General features: G+C 43.2%; 1 protein-coding gene across 5 annotated transcripts in view; it reads left to right on the forward strand.

The window, feature by feature from the left end:
- The window catches only part of Aldob (aldolase, fructose-bisphosphate B), a 58,228-nt gene extending 40,236 nt beyond the window's left edge, over nucleotides 1-17,992 (forward strand). For 4 of the 5 annotated variants that reach the window (XM_057790789.1, XM_057790791.1, XM_057790788.1 and 1 more), the window contains 8 exons: nucleotides 10,082-10,203; nucleotides 11,079-11,290; nucleotides 12,033-12,087; nucleotides 13,596-13,756; nucleotides 14,808-14,891; nucleotides 15,530-15,704; nucleotides 16,089-16,288; nucleotides 17,523-17,992. In XM_057790789.1, coding sequence (XP_057646772.1) covers nucleotides 10,092-10,203; nucleotides 11,079-11,290; nucleotides 12,033-12,087; nucleotides 13,596-13,756; nucleotides 14,808-14,891; nucleotides 15,530-15,704; nucleotides 16,089-16,288; nucleotides 17,523-17,618 — 1,095 coding nt within the window. In that variant the 5' untranslated portion in view covers nucleotides 10,082-10,091 and the 3' untranslated portion in view covers nucleotides 17,619-17,992. Of the gene's footprint in view, nucleotides 1-6,106; nucleotides 6,199-10,081; nucleotides 10,204-11,078; nucleotides 11,291-12,032; nucleotides 12,088-13,595; nucleotides 13,757-14,807; nucleotides 14,892-15,529; nucleotides 15,705-16,088; nucleotides 16,289-17,522 lie in introns of those variants that run through there. The other variant, XM_057790790.1, reaches the window with a different exon arrangement.

Here is a 17,992-nt window from a genome sequence, read left to right on the forward strand (position 1 = left end):
CAATGCCTGCTCTGGTGAGGGAGATTAAGGACTTGATCATTTTCAGAATTCGCATTTAAACGACATCGTTTGAGCAAGGCAACAGCCCAGTAAAGTGGATAGGGTGTGATTTCCAGGTCCATTTCACACACTGGGGAGATGGCAGCTGGGATACAGTGACCCTGCTCAGTCTTGTGGCTAGTCAGTGGCAGAGCTGGCCCCCAGACCCAGGCTTCATGCTTCTTCATCTGGATGCCTTGCTTCTGGCCCGCAGTGTCCTTCCATCTGAAGGCCAAAAGTTTTACTAAGAGATAAAGTCAGAGAAAGGAGTGTTAGGTTGAAATTCATAAATGACATCAATAGCCAACTGCCAGATTAGATAGTGAGGAAAGTGTTGGACTTTGAGATGATTGAGCAAAAGGCAAAGAGAAAACACAGACATGGTGGTAAATAGCACAGCATGAGGGGGCGTGGCGACAGAGCTTGGTGGGCTCTGAGAACCAGTCTCTAAGTCTCCCTGGTAAGTCGATTTGGTTCCTTAGTAACTCTGAAGTTCTTTCCTAGCTGGTCTATCTCTGCCACAACTTAACTGATGGGACACATTTCCTCAGATAAGAAAAACAAACAAACAAAAAAACCTCTAATTGTCAATGAACAATTACTGCTTATTTCAAAGTCTTAAAAACTCACCAGCACAGGTTCCAATAAGAAAATCCATTTAACGAAGACTAGAGGAGATATATTTCAATTCCAGCCGAGATTCTTCCAGCTGAACCATGCAGATGTGGCCACTTTTAGGGAAATTTCTTCGTCCCTTCAGGGCTCAGTTTTAGTCTTCAGCGTCTAGGGAAGTGGGGATTTGATTCCTAGACTAGAGACTCTTCAACTCACTGGCCTCAGATGGTTCAGCCCACATAGGCACTCTGGTCTTCACAGAACGAACAGTTCTGATTGCTTAGCAATGGAGAATGTCAAAACATTGCCATGAAGACATGGAAAGTAAAACCCTTTTGCTCTAATGCTGGTCCCTGAGCCTCCTTATGGTACTGTAAAGCTCTTATACCTTCCCATTCTGAGCTTTTAAAAACAACCACCTGGGGGGACAGAGAGATGGCTTAGTGATTAAGACCATTAGCTGCCCTTATAGAGGACCCAGATTGTTTCCAGAACCCCTAGGTGGCTCATAGTTTTCTGTAACTCCAATTCCAAGAGATCTGACACTTTCTTCTGGTCTCCATGAGCACTACACATTTTGTGCACATACATACATGCAGGTAAAACACGCACATACACAAAATAAAAATAAGTAAACTCTAACCTCCAGTTCCAGGGTCTCTGATGTGTTCTGGAAAACAGGCAGCACACGGTTCAGATACATACATGCCGCCAAGTACTCACACATATAAAATAAAATAAACCTGTTTTGATATGGTAAACTGAATAATCTATGATCTTAAGTCAATAAAGCTGAAAGATTAAGAACAGAAAGGAATTGAAATTAATATGTTTAAATTTTTTCAGCAATTATTAGTTGCAAAAAATAACAGTTTTTTTTGTGACATTTTTCTCCTGGGTGTTTGTTATATACTTTGATCATATTCATCCCCATAACATCCTCTTTTTACCCCTCCTCCAAGTCTCTTCCTCGTCATTCATCGTCTGCCTTCTATTTTTATGTAGTTTATGTATTTGTCTCTCCCTAGATTCCACATAGCAGAGAAAGTGTGCAAACGTATCCTTCAAAGTCTGACTTATTTCAGAAAGCAGGTCTTATCCTAGGTCCAGGAGATCAAGCCTGGGGTTTTTCCACATACTAGCCACACAAGACATTTCAAGATTATTTCTCTAATTTTATGGGTCTTGTGTGTCTGTCTACCATTTTTGTTGGTGCCCTTGGATACCAGCAGTGGGTATCAAGTTCACTAGAGCTGGAATTACAGATGGTAGTGAGCCACCCTGCTTATATACTGAGCTCCAAACCCGAATCTTCTGGAATAACAAAAAAATAAATAAATAAAATGCTCTTGCCTGCTGAGTCATCTCTCCACACACTCTTTATACATTTGGGTTGATGGCAACATTATCTACAATATCCAAAGGGGGGAAAAAAAACCTCCAAGGATTCATTTACTGGTAAACAGAAGAATAAAATATGACACACTAATGCAGCAGAATATTACACAGCCTCGAGAGGAGAGACAGTGCGTGCCAGAAGCAAACTATCTAGTGAGGCAGGATGGAGTAGGAGCTACAGTAGGAATGAAACTTCAGTATATTGTGCAAAGTGAAACACGACCGGCTACGACACAACTATAGGACCCCATGATGTGAAACAGCTGCGAAAGTCTAACTTGTAGCGTGGAAAACAGAGTGGTGGTTGCCAGATTCTGGGGAGAGGGTGAAATGGAGAGTCATTTAAGAGACAGAGTTTCAGTTTTGTGCAAGTTATAGAACTTTGTTGCCTGACATTGTATTCTTGATGATACTGGACTGGACACTTAAAGTGATTAAGTTGGCAAACTGTATATGTCATATGTAGTCAATCAGTATATTGTTTTAGAAGTAAGGGGACCAAGGATTCTTGTCTGACCTGACAGGAGAGCTGCAGCCCAGCTTCCTGTGATTCTGCAAATAAATCATAAAAGAACTTTCAAAACCTAGAGTGGTGATGGCCATATTCTACTTGTCAGGTATTTATTTCAAAGATCACAAGGATTAAAATGTTAAGCTGGTTGCTCTAGACATTTTGAGATTTGTCTGAGTGATTCATGCTCATATTAACACTTGTATTCAACAAATATGCATTAGGTACCTCGTGTATTCCAGACACGGCGCTAGATGCTGGAGACAGTGGTGAAGCATCCCTGTCCCATGCCTTCTGGGTCTAACAGGCAGCCTGAAACTGTTGGCATCAAGTACTAATTGGCCATGCATAAAACTGCAGCATTCATACCTTTCTTAGATCTCTTTCTTCATGTTACTTCACAGAGTCATTCATGGGCACTGCCGTGGTAACCCTTTCCGCACCGCAATCCATCCCAACTGCCATCATTACTATCACCACCATCACCACCACCCCACCACCACCACATCTAACACATCACCATCGCAACGTGTTAGTACATTTTTGTACTCAGTTTGATTTGATTTGTGACCTTAAACCTTTCCTACCTCTGAGGCTACAAGCTCCTTAAGATTAGATCGATGTTTCTCTTCCTGTGCTCGCACAGTATCCTCTCTCCAAACTGTCCACACAGCTAACCAAAGGCCAGATACAGAATGTTAGGAAAGACGGTGTAAACTGTGCTGGTAACGCTATCCCCACCTCCTCGGCTAAAGCAATGACAGTCTTGAGCCATCCTCGTCTCAAGAGCAGACAGTGAAACAATAAGAAAATACCTCTGTCAATGTTGAAAATGACATTTTTAAAAGTCCGTTCCTGATTCTTCCAGTTGCCCCATGTGGGTGACTTTCCTCTTTCTTGAGTCCTTTCCCCTCAGCATCCCTAAGACCGCAGTGGTCCATGCTTACAGCTGCTAGTTTCTGTGTGACTCATACCTCATGCTGTATATGAACACATCTGGCTTGTTTAGCATATTCAAACCACGAGTATTCAGCGTGGGGCAGCAAGTGGATAATAAAGGGAGCATTGTCGAAGGCATTGCCGGGAAGGCGCATGAGTAATATTATATTGCCTCTTGAAATAATCTGCAATTGGACACCTCTCATTCAGAGTTCGGCACATACATCAGAACTTTAGTGAGAATCCAGCTCTCTGCTAGACCTCTGCTCGTGTCGTTTAATTCACGCTTGACAATCAGTTCTTGGTGTTTTGTTGTTCGGTTCATGGGTTTGTTTTTTGCGGTAATGGAGACTGAATTTTGGGCCTTACAGCGGCCAGGCAAGCTCTTTTCCACCAAATCGCACCCTCGGTCCCCATAACTAATTTCTGCTGGAGGCCTTGCCATCTCATTGCACATGTGATGAAAATATGCATCCGTAAGATCGGGACAGTCCCCCAGTGTTCTGCAGCCCCCACGTCCATTAGTCTTCCTACACATCCTAGCTTAACTTTGAACAGTTTACAGTGAGGAGATTTTTATAGGCAACAGCAGTTCTCCCAGCTGAAAAGGATCCAAAGGAAAAAAAGCCCTCAATGACAACACAAAAGATAAACAAAAACCAACCAACCAATCAGCAATCAAATAATCCTGCAGCTAATCTCTTGAGTCAGCAGCTGGGTTTTTCCTAAGGTTCGGAGAGTGTTAGCTTTGCTCTCGTGAACCCTGAGTTTCAGCCACACTGCACTGCAAGCCCCAGGGGTGGGCATGCTGATGACACAGGGGCAGCATCCAGTGGTACTGCTCAGGGGCCAGGGTACTCCTGCTCCTCTGACATGCCCGGCCAGGCAGCTGTTCACGTGAAACCATGCCCAGCTTAAGCAGGAATGCCTACCTAGGTCTGCCGACGCAAGTCATTTCTCTCTGATTAATGCAGGTTTAATGTCCAAGGTCGTAAACCGCCTAGAAGGGAACAAGAATGAGCTAATCCATGCTGTCTCTGGCCATCAAAATGTGGTTGGGTCTGCTTCAGACCATGCCTTGAAGCAACTGATTCTCCCTGTGTCTGCCTTGTGAGTCTGGACCAATTCCTTATTCTTGGAACCAGAGTTTCTTTGTGCATAAAATAGGGATAATAAACCTTTGATCAGAAGGGGCAGCAATTACAGATCATGTAAGAAAAGAGCATAGTGTATCAGAAAGTCTTGAAAAACAAATGATAGGTGATATTACTGTTATATTTATAATAACCCTCATAATACTTTTGTCAGTTCTTCCTTGAGTTTCTCTTTTTGCATGCTCGTGCATGTTGGGCATGTGCTCTACCACTGAGCTGCACCTCCAGTTCCCTCCGATCTATTTCAATGCCATCATGTATGTTGACCTGCACAGGTCATCTTGGGCTAATAAATTAAGAATGTAGTACTTAGATGAGTGCCTGGTGGAGATATGGGAATCAGAACATGTGACATCAAAGCAACATGTTTCAAAGAACATTTATTTTCCTGTCATGACAATTCCACCATGTTTAGATTTATGCCTCCTCCATCATTTGCCCCAGGAGGGATGTTCATTTTTATTTGTTTTTATAACATTATATTTGGATCTAATACTCAGTAGAGAAAGCTATAAAATGAACCCACAAAGTGTCATATTTGGGATGTTCTGATGGCTCAGGTCAACAACATTAAGCTCAATTTAATTTTTTTTTTAACCTGTCCTGGAACTTGCTCTGAAGACCAGGCTGGCCTTGAACTCACAGAGATCTGCCTGCCTCTGCCTCCTGAGTGTTGGGATTAAAGGTGTACGCCACCATGCCCGGCTTCAATTCAAACTTTACTGACTTTGAAGACAAAAGTAGAAGGGTTGATATGGGCGACCTGTGTACAGCTGTCTATATTCCCCACTTTAACCACTCTTTGTTAACTACTTCCCACCACAAGAAAGAAGGTCCTCTGACCAAGGTTGAGAACCACACTAATCTATGGGCAAAAATATAAATATCTCAAAGGCAATTTGATGATAGGAAAATAATAGTAGGTTGCCCCTAGAGCCTGTGATCTTCCCAGTCATAAGCTTTCACCTGGGTTTTCAGTACCAGCATAAAATCTCTCCTGTGGATTCCACTCAAATTGGGTAGTTGTTGGCTACTCTTCTAAACATCCACACCATTTTATATCAATGGACGCATTTTGACAGCAGATCAGTGAAATGCTAAGATCTCTGCCATCTTTTCTCCCCCAGCATCCTATTACACCCTTCTCGACTGGCCCAGCACTCAGTCTACCCCTCCTTGTGTGGTCTGGGGCAAGTTCCACAATCCACAGAGTTTCAATCTCCTCACCTGTACACTGTCAGGCCTGGAGTGGGAACTGTGTAATCTAAAGACTCCCTCATAGCTCTGACATTGTATGAGCTTGAGGTGAGGAGTCTGGGAGCCTGGTTACAAAGATTGGCTGTTCATGGGCCAATCAGCGCTATTGAATAAACACCTCCCTACTGGGGCGTGGTAAGAGGGGGAGGGCAAAAGTTAAAAACAATCCAACAGGCTTTGCTGAGAGGGCTATAAAAACCAGTGCTCCCTGAGCAGATCCATCTGATCTGGCAGCTGCCACCTCACCAGCTTCTGCTGTCTCAGAGGACTCTTCTGTTTCACTGTGTAAGTAAAAGGACTTCCTCTCAATACCTTGGTTGGACCAGCAAGCTGCGTTAATAATAGCACTGTGTTTGCCTGGGGGTGTCTAAAACCTTGATGGATCTGCTGCATTTACTATTTCTCTCTCTCTCTCTCTCTCTCTCTCTCTCTCTCTCTCTCTCTCTCTCTCTCTCTCTCTCTCTGTGCAAATACTCATTCATACCTTTCCTGAAGGTGACAAAAATGTTCCAGATGAATGGCCAGTTACTGCCTGCCCATGTGACGCACCTCTAAGTCTTTTGCGTTGAAAAAAAAATACTGTAAACAGTTTTATTTGTAGAATTCTAATCAGGTTAGATTCCTCTGATTCTATTCTCTTTTCCTAACAACTACTTGTTGTGACATTCTGTGTCTGTGTCTACTGCCTCGTGTCATTTTCTGGGTTCTTCTCCCACACCTACTGGTACTAGTGATGGAGGTTTTCATCCCACAAATGGACCCTTGGGGCCTTTGCCCTTTGTCTTCTCCTGGGCTAGACACTTCAGAGTGATCATCTTCAATTATGAATCCCACAGCCTTCCAACACACGATGTTTCCCTATCATTTTCTACTTGATGATGAAAGGTAAAATGAAGTGGAAGGCAAAGAATCGTGTAAGAGTGGCTTTGTCAACTGAGAATCCTCAGTAGACCCTGTGAGAGACATACAGCTTCAGACACTAGGAATGAAATCCTGCTGACTTACCCTGATATACTTTCTCTACTATCTTAGAAACAGTCGCACTGTGAGAATATGTTATCTTTTTTATAAACCCCTCTTCAAGCAATTACGTCAGACTCCAGAGATCAGCTTGACTCTGCTGCTGTAGTATTGCTACTTTAGGTGACGTGTATGTGGGGAGCACACAGGTCCAGGCTAGAATTTGAGGGGATAGGATAGGAAATGGAGTGTGGCTGCTAAGAACCTAACAATCCCTGTGGTTTAGGTCTCAGATTGGGGGAAAGAGCACCAGAACTCAGGCAAAGGTAGCCCTAAGCCATCCTGTCATGTGTGTCTCTGTGGCAACAGGGTGGGTAACAAAGCTACCTTCATGCTCCCATACATGTGTGTGCTGTGGACACAGCTTAGTAATCACAGACTTCCCATGAAGTACAGCCTCCCCGTGTGGTTGCCCCGAGCATAGAAAAACCAATGGACTCTGCTCTTACGTTTCTCCATGAGTTAAATATCCATACCTTACAAATGACTGACTTCGGAACCTCTTCAAGGAAGGCAGAAAGAACCACACTTCAAGATTCAATCCACCCTTTTGCAGAAAGACTATAAATAGGGTTCTAAGTCAGAAGCCGTTAAGATGTGACTCACAGTCGCAGAACCTAACTTAGGTCTTTTGGGCCTCAGGTTCCTCATCTTTAAGATGGTAGGTTTGATAGAAATATTTCTGAGGCCAACTGAGCTCTGCCTCAATTCTGACTGTCTCCTCATGTATGTTAATATACACTGCCTTCCCCATGCTTTATATATGTAGCTGTTTAACATGCACACACAGACACACACATGCACGCGCGCACACACACACTCACGCACTCAAACAAACATTGCAAAGAATGAATGCAACAAAATACAAGGTCTCCCCACTCTGCAGAGGTAACGTAGAGTTACTCTGTTTAGAAAGACTAACAAATAGTATATTGCTATCATTTCTTTTGTTGTTTTTAAAATAGGGCAGTAGTATGCATTGTATATTTTTCTGGGATTTTTTACCTAATAATTAAGGTAAATTATTTCCTATTACACTTTTAAAAATAAAACTATTTGGAATCTCAGAAATCAGAAGTTGGGGGTATAAAATTCTTTATCTGTCTTTATCTACTCTGGGCTGGCATTCTGTCTCCTGGTTGTGAACATTGACCAGTAACCGTTTTATGATTAACTGGGGGGCAAAATTTGTGCTGATGTGGTACAGACCTTTAGTCTCTTTGTAGAAGTTTAACTTGCTGTAAACAGGATGAGGTGGACTTGACTTTCCCCCGTAATATTTGTTGAGTAAGCAGACTCGGAACAGAGACAATAGCCTGACAGTAAGAGAAACAGGAGTGCCTTTTGGATGAATACTTTTCTTTCAAACGTTAAAAAAAAAACACAAATTTCTTCTGTTTTCCTATTATCTATAAATATCTTCATACCACCATACACACATACACCAAGTACACGCACACACACGCATGCACGCCACACACGAACACACACATATACACCACAAAACAGAAAAATTGTCTTCATATTTATCATACAGTTAGCAAGTTACATTTTGAGCAACCACAGTTCTCAGAGGTTGCATATGAGTCACCTATAGTCAGACAACCAGAGCGGATATTAGTGTCAGTTAATTAATATTAAAATAAAACCCAGGAACTTTTGATGACCTGCCCACAGTTCTAACTAGGGAGGCAGAGCTGGTCCTTGAGAAAACTCTCTCTAATGACCTGGCAGCAAATCTCCATGTGACTGTCAGATGTTTGTGAACTGGCAATGTCATGGTGGGCTAACTCTTAGCCCAAGCTACACTAGGCTGTCATTAGGGCTTTAGGAATCGTCTCTGATCAGTTCCTTCCACCAAACCTACGCTCCCCTTTGAATAAAGAGGAGCACCAACCTTCACCCTAAATTTGTACATTATTACAACAAATAAATTAGATTACCATCTACTCCTTCCTAATCTAATGATAGGAAGTGTTTTAGCAACTTATCTATTGTCATGACAAAGCTTCATAACCAAAGCAATTTATAAAAGAAAACATTGAATCTGGGGCTCACAGTTCCAGAGAGTTTAGAGTCCATGACTATCACAGCAAGGAGTATGGCAGCTGGCAGGCAAACATGATTCTCCATCAGTACCGGAGAGCTCACATCTTGAGACACAACCATGAGGCAGAGAGAACTAACTGGGAGTGACAAGGGCTTTTGAAGCCCCAAAGCCAGCCCCCAGTGAGACATCTCCAACAATGCCACACATCCTAATCTTTCCTAAATAATTCCAACAACTGAGGCCTGAGTACTCAAATATATGAGCCTATGGGGGCCATTCTCATTCAAAACACCATAGAGAGAAACAGACTTGAACTGCTCTCCAGCATTAGTGTGAGGAATAAATTGCATGGTCAATGCATACCAAGCAATTGGCAGCAGGCTTGACAATAGAAAATAATGTGTTATTATTATTGGGTCAGTTTTCCCTTTGTTTTATTAAGGCATGTTTTTGGTAACTGTCGTCTTATTTGTGCCAATACCTAAACTGAGAAGGGGATTTTTGTACCTTTTGTACCACTCTGGTTGGCCTTTGCCAATCTGAAGATAGCAACAGCGAGACTGGCAGTTACACCTTCTTATGAATTAGTTTAGCAAGCATTGATTCCTTATACCAAGGGTCAGAGTCCCAAGAGCTTCCCCCAAAGGTGTCAGAGACTGGGAAGAATGGCTAAAAGATCAAGCTGGGTTATAAGTTAGGCTTTTTGCAGTTTGGAGCTTGGCCTACTCCTGAGAAGGCTACGTGGTATGTAGAGCTATCTCTCTGTGCTTAGCAGTGAAGCTAGGATCGGCTGTAGCAAGGACCACCATGGGACTTCAGCAAAAGCCAGAACCTCTAGTCCAGAGGCTCTTGGGAAGTTTTCTCAGTGGTGTAACACAAGTAATCTTTCCTTCATCTTGAACATCTGACATCTTATACTCATCCATTGTGAATGACTACACCTACTCAGGCAAAGGGGACCCATCAGGGCTCATTGGAAATGAACCAGAAGTGTCAATGGAACCCACATAGAATATCTGCACATTTTAACCATTCTGATCACTAATTCATTGGAAACACCCACAGTTCTGTGAACAGTTGTCCTATCTTCTTTTCTAGACCTGTAACCATGGCCCACCGATTTCCAGCCCTCACCACAGAGCAGAAGAAGGAGCTCTCAGACATTGCCCAGCGTATTGTTGCCAATGGGAAGGGCATCCTGGCTGCGGATGAATCTGTAGGTGAGTGTAAGAAAGTCATACCACGTGACAGCATACCCGTGCTTCTACACCCAGAACAGGCAACATGATAATCACTGTTCTTCCTCTCAGAGGAAGTAAAGGTTTATGTACTCATAGTCGGTGAGCATAGATCTTTAGAGCCCTAGAGTTTTAATAAGAAGATTCTAGATTACCAATGGAAGAAACTCAAGCCCTCCATATTAGGAATTAGTCTGTAGGAAGTCAGAAACTCAATAGCCAAGGAGAAGTCAGTAGCCATCAATTCTTTATAACTGTACATCATGGAGAAGGTATTGAGAACTGCCCTGAAGGGAAACAGAAAATAAGATAGATTTGGCTTGCAACACAGAACTGGGTAGTGATATCTGCCTTACCCCAGCTTGAACTTGCTACTAATGGGAAGTCTGTTTCGACTAAGCCAGCCTAGTGAGGGAGTAACCCGGACTAGAGCAGGGTTTGTGCCTGAGGAAATCACAGGATGGCACAGGGCAGAGCTAGAACAATCTTGCATAGTCTCCCCTAAAATAATAAAAGCTAAAGTTAAGAGCTTGTCCCATCCCTCCTTCCATTGCATAGATATCCAATGAGATGTAGAACTGGAAAGGAGAGGGCTAAAGGGCCTTCCATGTCCCAAAGATCTTGCATATCCACCAGACCCTGCGTGGTAGCCTGTGAATTTCTCATTAGTCTTAGAGCAACTAGTGTGTCCTTCTTTGAAGACCAAAATCCAGGCAGTAACTTTGAAGATATGGGTTCAAAAGGAAGGAGAAGGGATCCTTGCTGCTTTTCAGCCTGATGAGGAATATTGAGCATGGGAGAGACAATCGGACAGCACTGGCTTCTTCCTCCTCATGCTGCATTTGGTACATCTCTAGGCACCATGGGAAACCGCCTACAGAGGATAAAGGTGGAAAACACCGAAGAGAACCGCAGGCAGTTCCGAGAAATCCTCTTTTCTGTTGACAATTCCATCAACCAGAGCATCGGGGGAGTGATCCTTTTCCACGAGACGCTTTACCAGAAGGACAGCCAGGGCAAGCTGTTCAGAAACATCCTCAAGGAGAAGGGGATTGTGGTGGGCATCAAGGTGAATATTCTCATCCCTGTTTCACCCTGCTTTCCCCTATGCACACTCCCGGGCAGCACACGGCCTGATCTCAACCCTTTCCCATTCTCCTTCCCTGAGGGAGACTACATCCTCTCCCAGACTGCTGTTCCAGGGCTCTCTTCAGGAAATTGGTGTCTCTGCATCCCTATTTCCTCATTTCTTGAGACTATCAGTACCCACTTTGTGCCTGATATAAGGATGAAACAAAGTTTTTTAAAAAGCAGATCTTGTCCTGTAGCTTTTCAGTCAAGAGCAGTTATTTGTATTAAAGCGCCTGTTCTCCAGTGATAAGCAGCATTCATTGAGTGCACACAACTGCAAGCACTACTTAATCCTCCAGACAAAATTCTAAGGAATTTAGTTCCTGTCCTTATTTTACAGAGCAGGAATGAAACCGACGCCCCTGGGGTGCTGTAACTTGTTCCCACACAGGCTACCTGCTCTCTGTTACTTTGAGCGGAGTAGCATCCTTAATCTCTTTACCCCCTATCTGAACACAGTGCCTAGAGGAGCAGATGCTCAATAAATGTCAGAACTGATACCGTGTTCCCAGCATGTTAGAGCCCTTCTGCTGTGAGCTGAACTCTGCCCTCTAACGACTCATATGCCTTCCTGATTTGCTTGCTTGTGAAAGATGAGAAGGGCACCAGGAGCTTTGCTGTCTCAGTCCTGTTTGACATTTGCCAACCTGTGCCAACCTGTTCACTGTTCTTATCCACAGCTGGACCAAGGAGGTGCTCCCCTGGCAGGAACAAACAAAGAAACCACCATTCAAGGTAAGACGCTTGCGTACTGGTGAGACAAAGAATGTCATGTGGGCTAGAACTGAAGACAAGGGAAGGAAGAAAAGGGAAGACATGTGACTATTAGACCTAATGCCAGTGAATACCCTGCATGACTGTTCTCTTGTTTTTTTCCCTTACCCCAACACTCCCTGGTGCTGGAGATGGAACCCAGGGGTTTTCAAATATCACTAGGCCAAAGCTCTGCCACTGAGCTATATAACCAGTCCAAGCTGCCTTCTTTCCTCCCTCCCTTCCTTCCTCCCTTTTTTTCTCTCCCTCACTTCCTCCTCTCCTTCCTCCTTTCCTCCCTTCCTCCTTTCCATTCTTCCTTCTTTTCTTTCTTTCTTCCCTTCTCCCCTGCACCCACTACAGTTTGAATCTGGGACCTTAAGTTTACTAGGCAATCACTCCACAACTAAATTATAACCTTATAACCCTAATAACTTTTTTCTTTTTTTATTGTGTAGTGAGTGTGTGTGCATGTGTACACAAGTACCTGTACCATACTGTATGTGTGGAGGTCAGAACAAAACTTAGGGGAATTAGTTCTTCTCTTCCAGTATATAAGTTCTGGTGCTCAAACTCAGGCCACCATTGGCAGCAAGCATCTTTATTTAACTGAACCATGTGGTCAATCTTGTTTTTGGTTTTTGTGATAAGAGTCTCGCTCTATAGTCCAGAGTAACCTGGAACTCACATCACCACCACCACCACTCCTATCTCGGTCTACAGAGTGCTGCATTATGGGAATAAGCTAGAATGTCCAGCTTTGTGTGGTACGGAATATTGAACCCAAGACCTCACACATGCAGGGCAAGCACCCAACCCCTGAGCTGCATCTCCAACACATCATTCCCACTGCTACTTAATAACTATGTGGCCTTGGGCCAGTCTTTAGTTCTGGCCCAACTAAATGGGTGGCAGTACCCACTTTGCAGAATAGTTAGAGGGACTACGTTAGACAATGGACGCATAGTGTTCACCTCAGTATGTTGCCTAGAGCTGACATATTGCACCTGGAACCATGATTTTTACAGAAAATTCCAGAAGCAGTAGAGAGGAAAGGCCTCTGGTTTGGGGGCCAGTTTGGATTCTTGTTCCACAATATGCTATACAGATTTTTGTGAAAGTCATTCACTGTTGAAGAAGTTAGCCGCACCATCAGGTTAGCTCAGCAGAATTTGAATCTCAGCCGTCACTTTTTACATGTTCAAAATTTATGGTCAAAACATTTAAACACCACCAGCATCAATTTCTACATTTATGAGGATTGTTTCTGACTATGAGTGCCCTAGGTTTTTCTTAGAGTTTATCAAATATGTATATCAAAACCGAGGTTATTAAATCTAGGCCTTCTGGCTCCATATTCTGGGCAATGTTTATTTGCTTGGGTAGTCTCAGTTCTCAAAGATAAACCATTCCTTCACTTTTTCAGGAGCCTCGCAAACCAGGTACAGGGTACAAAGCCTTTTTTTGTTGTTCCCTTTTGTGACTTGCAGGGCTTGATGGCCTCTCTGAACGCTGTGCTCAGTACAAGAAAGATGGTGTTGACTTTGGGAAGTGGCGTGCTGTGCTGAGGATTGCTGACCAGTGTCCATCCAGCCTTGCTATCCAAGAAAATGCCAATGCTCTGGCTCGCTATGCCAGCATCTGCCAGCAGGTGCCCTCCTCTCACCTGAGCTGAAAACTGGGCTGATTCTTCCTTTCTTCAGAGCCGCACTTCCTATTTCATTATAATCAACCCAAATCGCTCTTCTTCCCTTCGTAAGAGATAAATATATTAGTATAGTGTACATGTCATATTTTATTACTCTAACCATAGTCACATGTATAGGAGGAACTCTGGTTCCACAAGCCAGGAGGAGTCCTATTAAACTATGACTTCAGGAACAATGCCCTCTATGGTTGCCCTCTGCTATTGGTCCAGAAGCCAAATCTTAAAAATAATCAGGCTCTAGAGCAGTGGCACTTGGCCTTCTTAGTGCTGTGACCCTTTAATACAGTTCCTCAGGTTGTGGTGATCCCCAACCATAAAATTATTTCACTGATACTTCCTAACTGTTATTTTGCTACTGTTACAAGTTGTTATGTAAATATAGAATATGAACCCCCACAGGGGTCATGACCCACAGGTTGACCCACTGCTCTAGAGGCAGGGACTCTGCCTGTTTATACTCCCATAATGCCCAAGCAATGATCATCATAAATCCCTAGCTACAAAGTGGTAGCTTGGACAGAGTCTCAATTCAACTTGCCTCTTATAGGCTGATGACTGGGTGCTAACATTTCCAACCACATGTGCTGAAGGATCTCTGCTTAGAGATCAATCTGATTTGTAACTGTGGGTAACTCTACTTGAATTCCTTAAATAGTACTAGAAAGCATCTCTTACTATTAAACTTAAAAGGACGACCTCTGGTTTCTTATTCAGCTAAAATGGTCTGTAGTTAGAATAACATAAAAATTAAAGGTCTACATTTTAAAAACCCATGCCAGAAAAGCTTCTCTTTGCCTTCATTGTTGTGTGGCGATGCTTAAGCCACAATACTCACTAGATACTCCATGTTCCTTTCAACTGCCTTCAACTAAATTGCATAGCATTTCTCCCTAATACCTTCCTTTTCTTTCAGCCACGTCTGCTGGTTGCTTCCTAGCAGAGGGCCACAGTGAGCATCACGTCATCTTTGTGCCCCTTCCATTTTCTTTTTCAGAACGGGCTGGTACCCATTGTTGAGCCAGAAGTAATCCCTGATGGAGACCATGACTTGGAACACTGCCAGTATGTCTCTGAGAAGGTAGGTTTGAAACAGAAAGTTCTCTATTCCAGTTGAAAAATTTTACTTTAAGATCAAGCTTTTACTGAAACATAGCTGAATTTCAGAAATAGCCTTTAGTTTAGTATCATTTTATAGCATGGGAAAGGCAAATAGGTGCTTATCAGCCCTTCACATTTTAGTGTATAGATCTTGTAGTAACATAATTTTGAAATCTACAATGGTTTTGCCTGAATTTCTCCACTTATAAAAATAATGATGTAGTCTGAAAGAACATGTGAGAGAACTGTTTCTAAAATGTATGCTATAATTATCATTAGGATTCCACAGAAAAGTGGAGGATAGTTTAGATATCCCAAACTACAGAATCGAGGCAGTCTCAGATGGCATTGACCAAGGAGATGGGAAGAATGAGGATTCTCTAAGAAACAGAGCCATGACAGTAGTTCATGCAGAGGAACAGCTAGTGGTAGAGATGGTCCAATGTGGTTAGGTTCAATGACACAGTGTGCAAATCCATGACCCAGAGGAGACCTGAAGGAGACCAAGAGACACATGGAGATAACTTTCTCTTGCACCCTTGTAATGCAGAAGTGCCAGGCTCATGTGATTCTAGAACTTATTCTAAAGTTCACCTATTTGGTCTCCTTGCTTTTCAGGTCCTGGCTGCTGTCTACAAGGCCCTCAATGATCATCATGTTTACCTAGAGGGCACCCTCCTAAAACCAAACATGGTGACTGCTGGCCATGCCTGCACCAAGAAGTATACACCAGAGCAAGTGGCCCTGGCCACCGTCACCGCTCTCCACCGCACTGTTCCTGCAGCTGTTCCTGGTAATGCCGTCTTTCTCCTCAGCCTGACAGTCTTAGCTCTTGTTCTTTGGAAGGGAGCCACAAACGTGTATCTGTGTGGTGCCTGTTTGTATCCTTGGAACACGAGATCATCTTCTTCCTCGCAGGCATCTGATATTTCATCTCCTACTGTGTGATGCCTGATGACAAGTATCTTCAGTCTATCAAAAAGCTCACACGTGTATTTCCTCAACATTTCACTGCCCTCCTTATTTGAAGCCCTTCTCTTCTTAGTCTAACTAGCCTCAGCCCTAGTCCCATGCAAATCCAATAGAAGATAAAGACATTATATTTCTTTTTGGTCTATTGCTTCTTTTTTTCCTTCCAGCTGGAACTAATCTAGTAGAATGATTTCTCTTGTTCCAGGTATCTGCTTTTTGTCTGGAGGCATGAGTGAGGAGGATGCTACCCTCAACCTGAATGCTATCAACCGTTGCCCTCTGCCAAAGCCCTGGAAACTAAGCTTCTCATACGGAAGAGCCCTGCAGGCTAGTGCACTGGCCGCCTGGGGTGGCAAGGCCGAAAACAAGAAGGCAACCCAGGAAGCTTTCATGAAGCGGGCCCTGGTAAGAAGCTGCTCACTTTTATCTTCTTCATGGAGCTGACATGTGGGGCCCAATAGTCTTGTTTGGAGAAACATTATTCTCTACAGTCCATGCACACCCCTACAGATAGTGTATTAGGTATTCAAAATATGATATAACAGCTAAGTAGGAAGATTAGGGTTAGAAAGGGTTTTGAATTTTCTATCCTAGCCAGACAGTTGGTTATAGAAGATAGAAAGGCATTCTCAATCAAGGCACTTCAAAGGGAAGATTAGAGGATCGAGGCCTGAACTTGAGATGTCTTTCATTTGGAAACACGAACAAGAAAGGATATGGTGAAACCGGTAATGATACAGCAGGATGAACCAAGGATTCTAGGAACAAGTAGAAGAGTTCCGAGGAGTCGATCTCACATACTACTGAGAAATTAAAAGCAAAGGTCCTGAGATTAGCACTGAGGAGCATACCCACGATCCTCAGCAAAGTTCCAACAAAGAAAGGTTCCCATTTAAGAATTTTGTTAGGAATTTTAGCATGCAGCACTAATTGGACTCAGTGGGTTTCTAACAAAAACTAAAAGGGACAGGACATGAAGTACAGAGGTGAAGTGTTGGGGATTCCTGGAGGAAGTGGGAAAGAGAAGTTGAGGTGTCACATATATGTGTGTTACATATATACGCATTGTTTATGTGTATGAAATTATCAAAAAATAAATAAAATATATTCTATTTAAAAAAAAGAATATTGTTGGGAAAAGAACCCAGAAGGGTGTTCAGGAGAAAGAAGAACCAAATGAGTTTTTAGTCTACTAGAACATATCAGGTTTCATGTATGCTCGATGAGACAAGTGCCGGGGTGATCAAAGCAGACACGGGCACTGTCCTCAGGGAGTCTGGAGTTTAAAGACTAGGGGACAGGATGGATGGAATTAATATAAAGTAAAAGGAGCTTGAGACAACAGTGAGATTAGGGAATGAGGGTCACTGAAGGTAGAAGGACCAAGAGAGGACACCGATTATAAGAGACTGTTAATGGCCTTGGAAAGACACGAAGGAGGGAAGCGATGGGCAAGAACCTCAAAGGATAACAAGGAATAAAACATAGAATGAGGTGGTACCAACGGCAATATTCAGCAGCATTATCACAAAGAGTTAAAATAATCAAGTAGAAGTGTAGGTGGTTTCAAATGAGCAGTAGAGAGTATCAAGTCAAAGGCTGGGTTCCTTAATTCAATATCTTCTCTTATGTTTTTTAGGCCAACTGCCAGGCAGCCCAAGGACAGTACGTTCACACGGGTTCTTCCGGTTCTGCTGCCACCCAGTCACTCTTTACTGCCGCCTACACATACTAGATCCTGTCACCCACCAGCCAGGCCCCAGTTCTCCTAAGTATTAGGTTGGAGAGCTAAAAGGCTTCAGTCAACCCTGGGGACTAGATAAAATTTGATTGAAGTGCTTAAAACACAATAGATGTGAATCACAGACATAGAAGAAAAGCTCAGTCAGCTGTTGAAACACGAGTGTGAGCAGGCCACACTAGAGTCTCTGAATACCTCCAGTCCTGATGTTCCAGAACACACACCTGAGAAAGAACAGGCATTCAAGGAAAGCCGGTCTTCCAAATGCTGAGGAAAGCTCCTCAGAGCTTGGGGGATGGAGAAGGGCATTTTAATAAACATACTTACCCAGGGTTGCTTATGAAGAATGCACAGCAACAGAAAAAGAA

This window comes from Chionomys nivalis, chromosome 16 (assembly GCF_950005125.1).
Source record: "Chionomys nivalis chromosome 16, mChiNiv1.1, whole genome shotgun sequence".
Lineage (NCBI taxonomy): Eukaryota > Metazoa > Chordata > Mammalia > Rodentia > Cricetidae > Chionomys > Chionomys nivalis.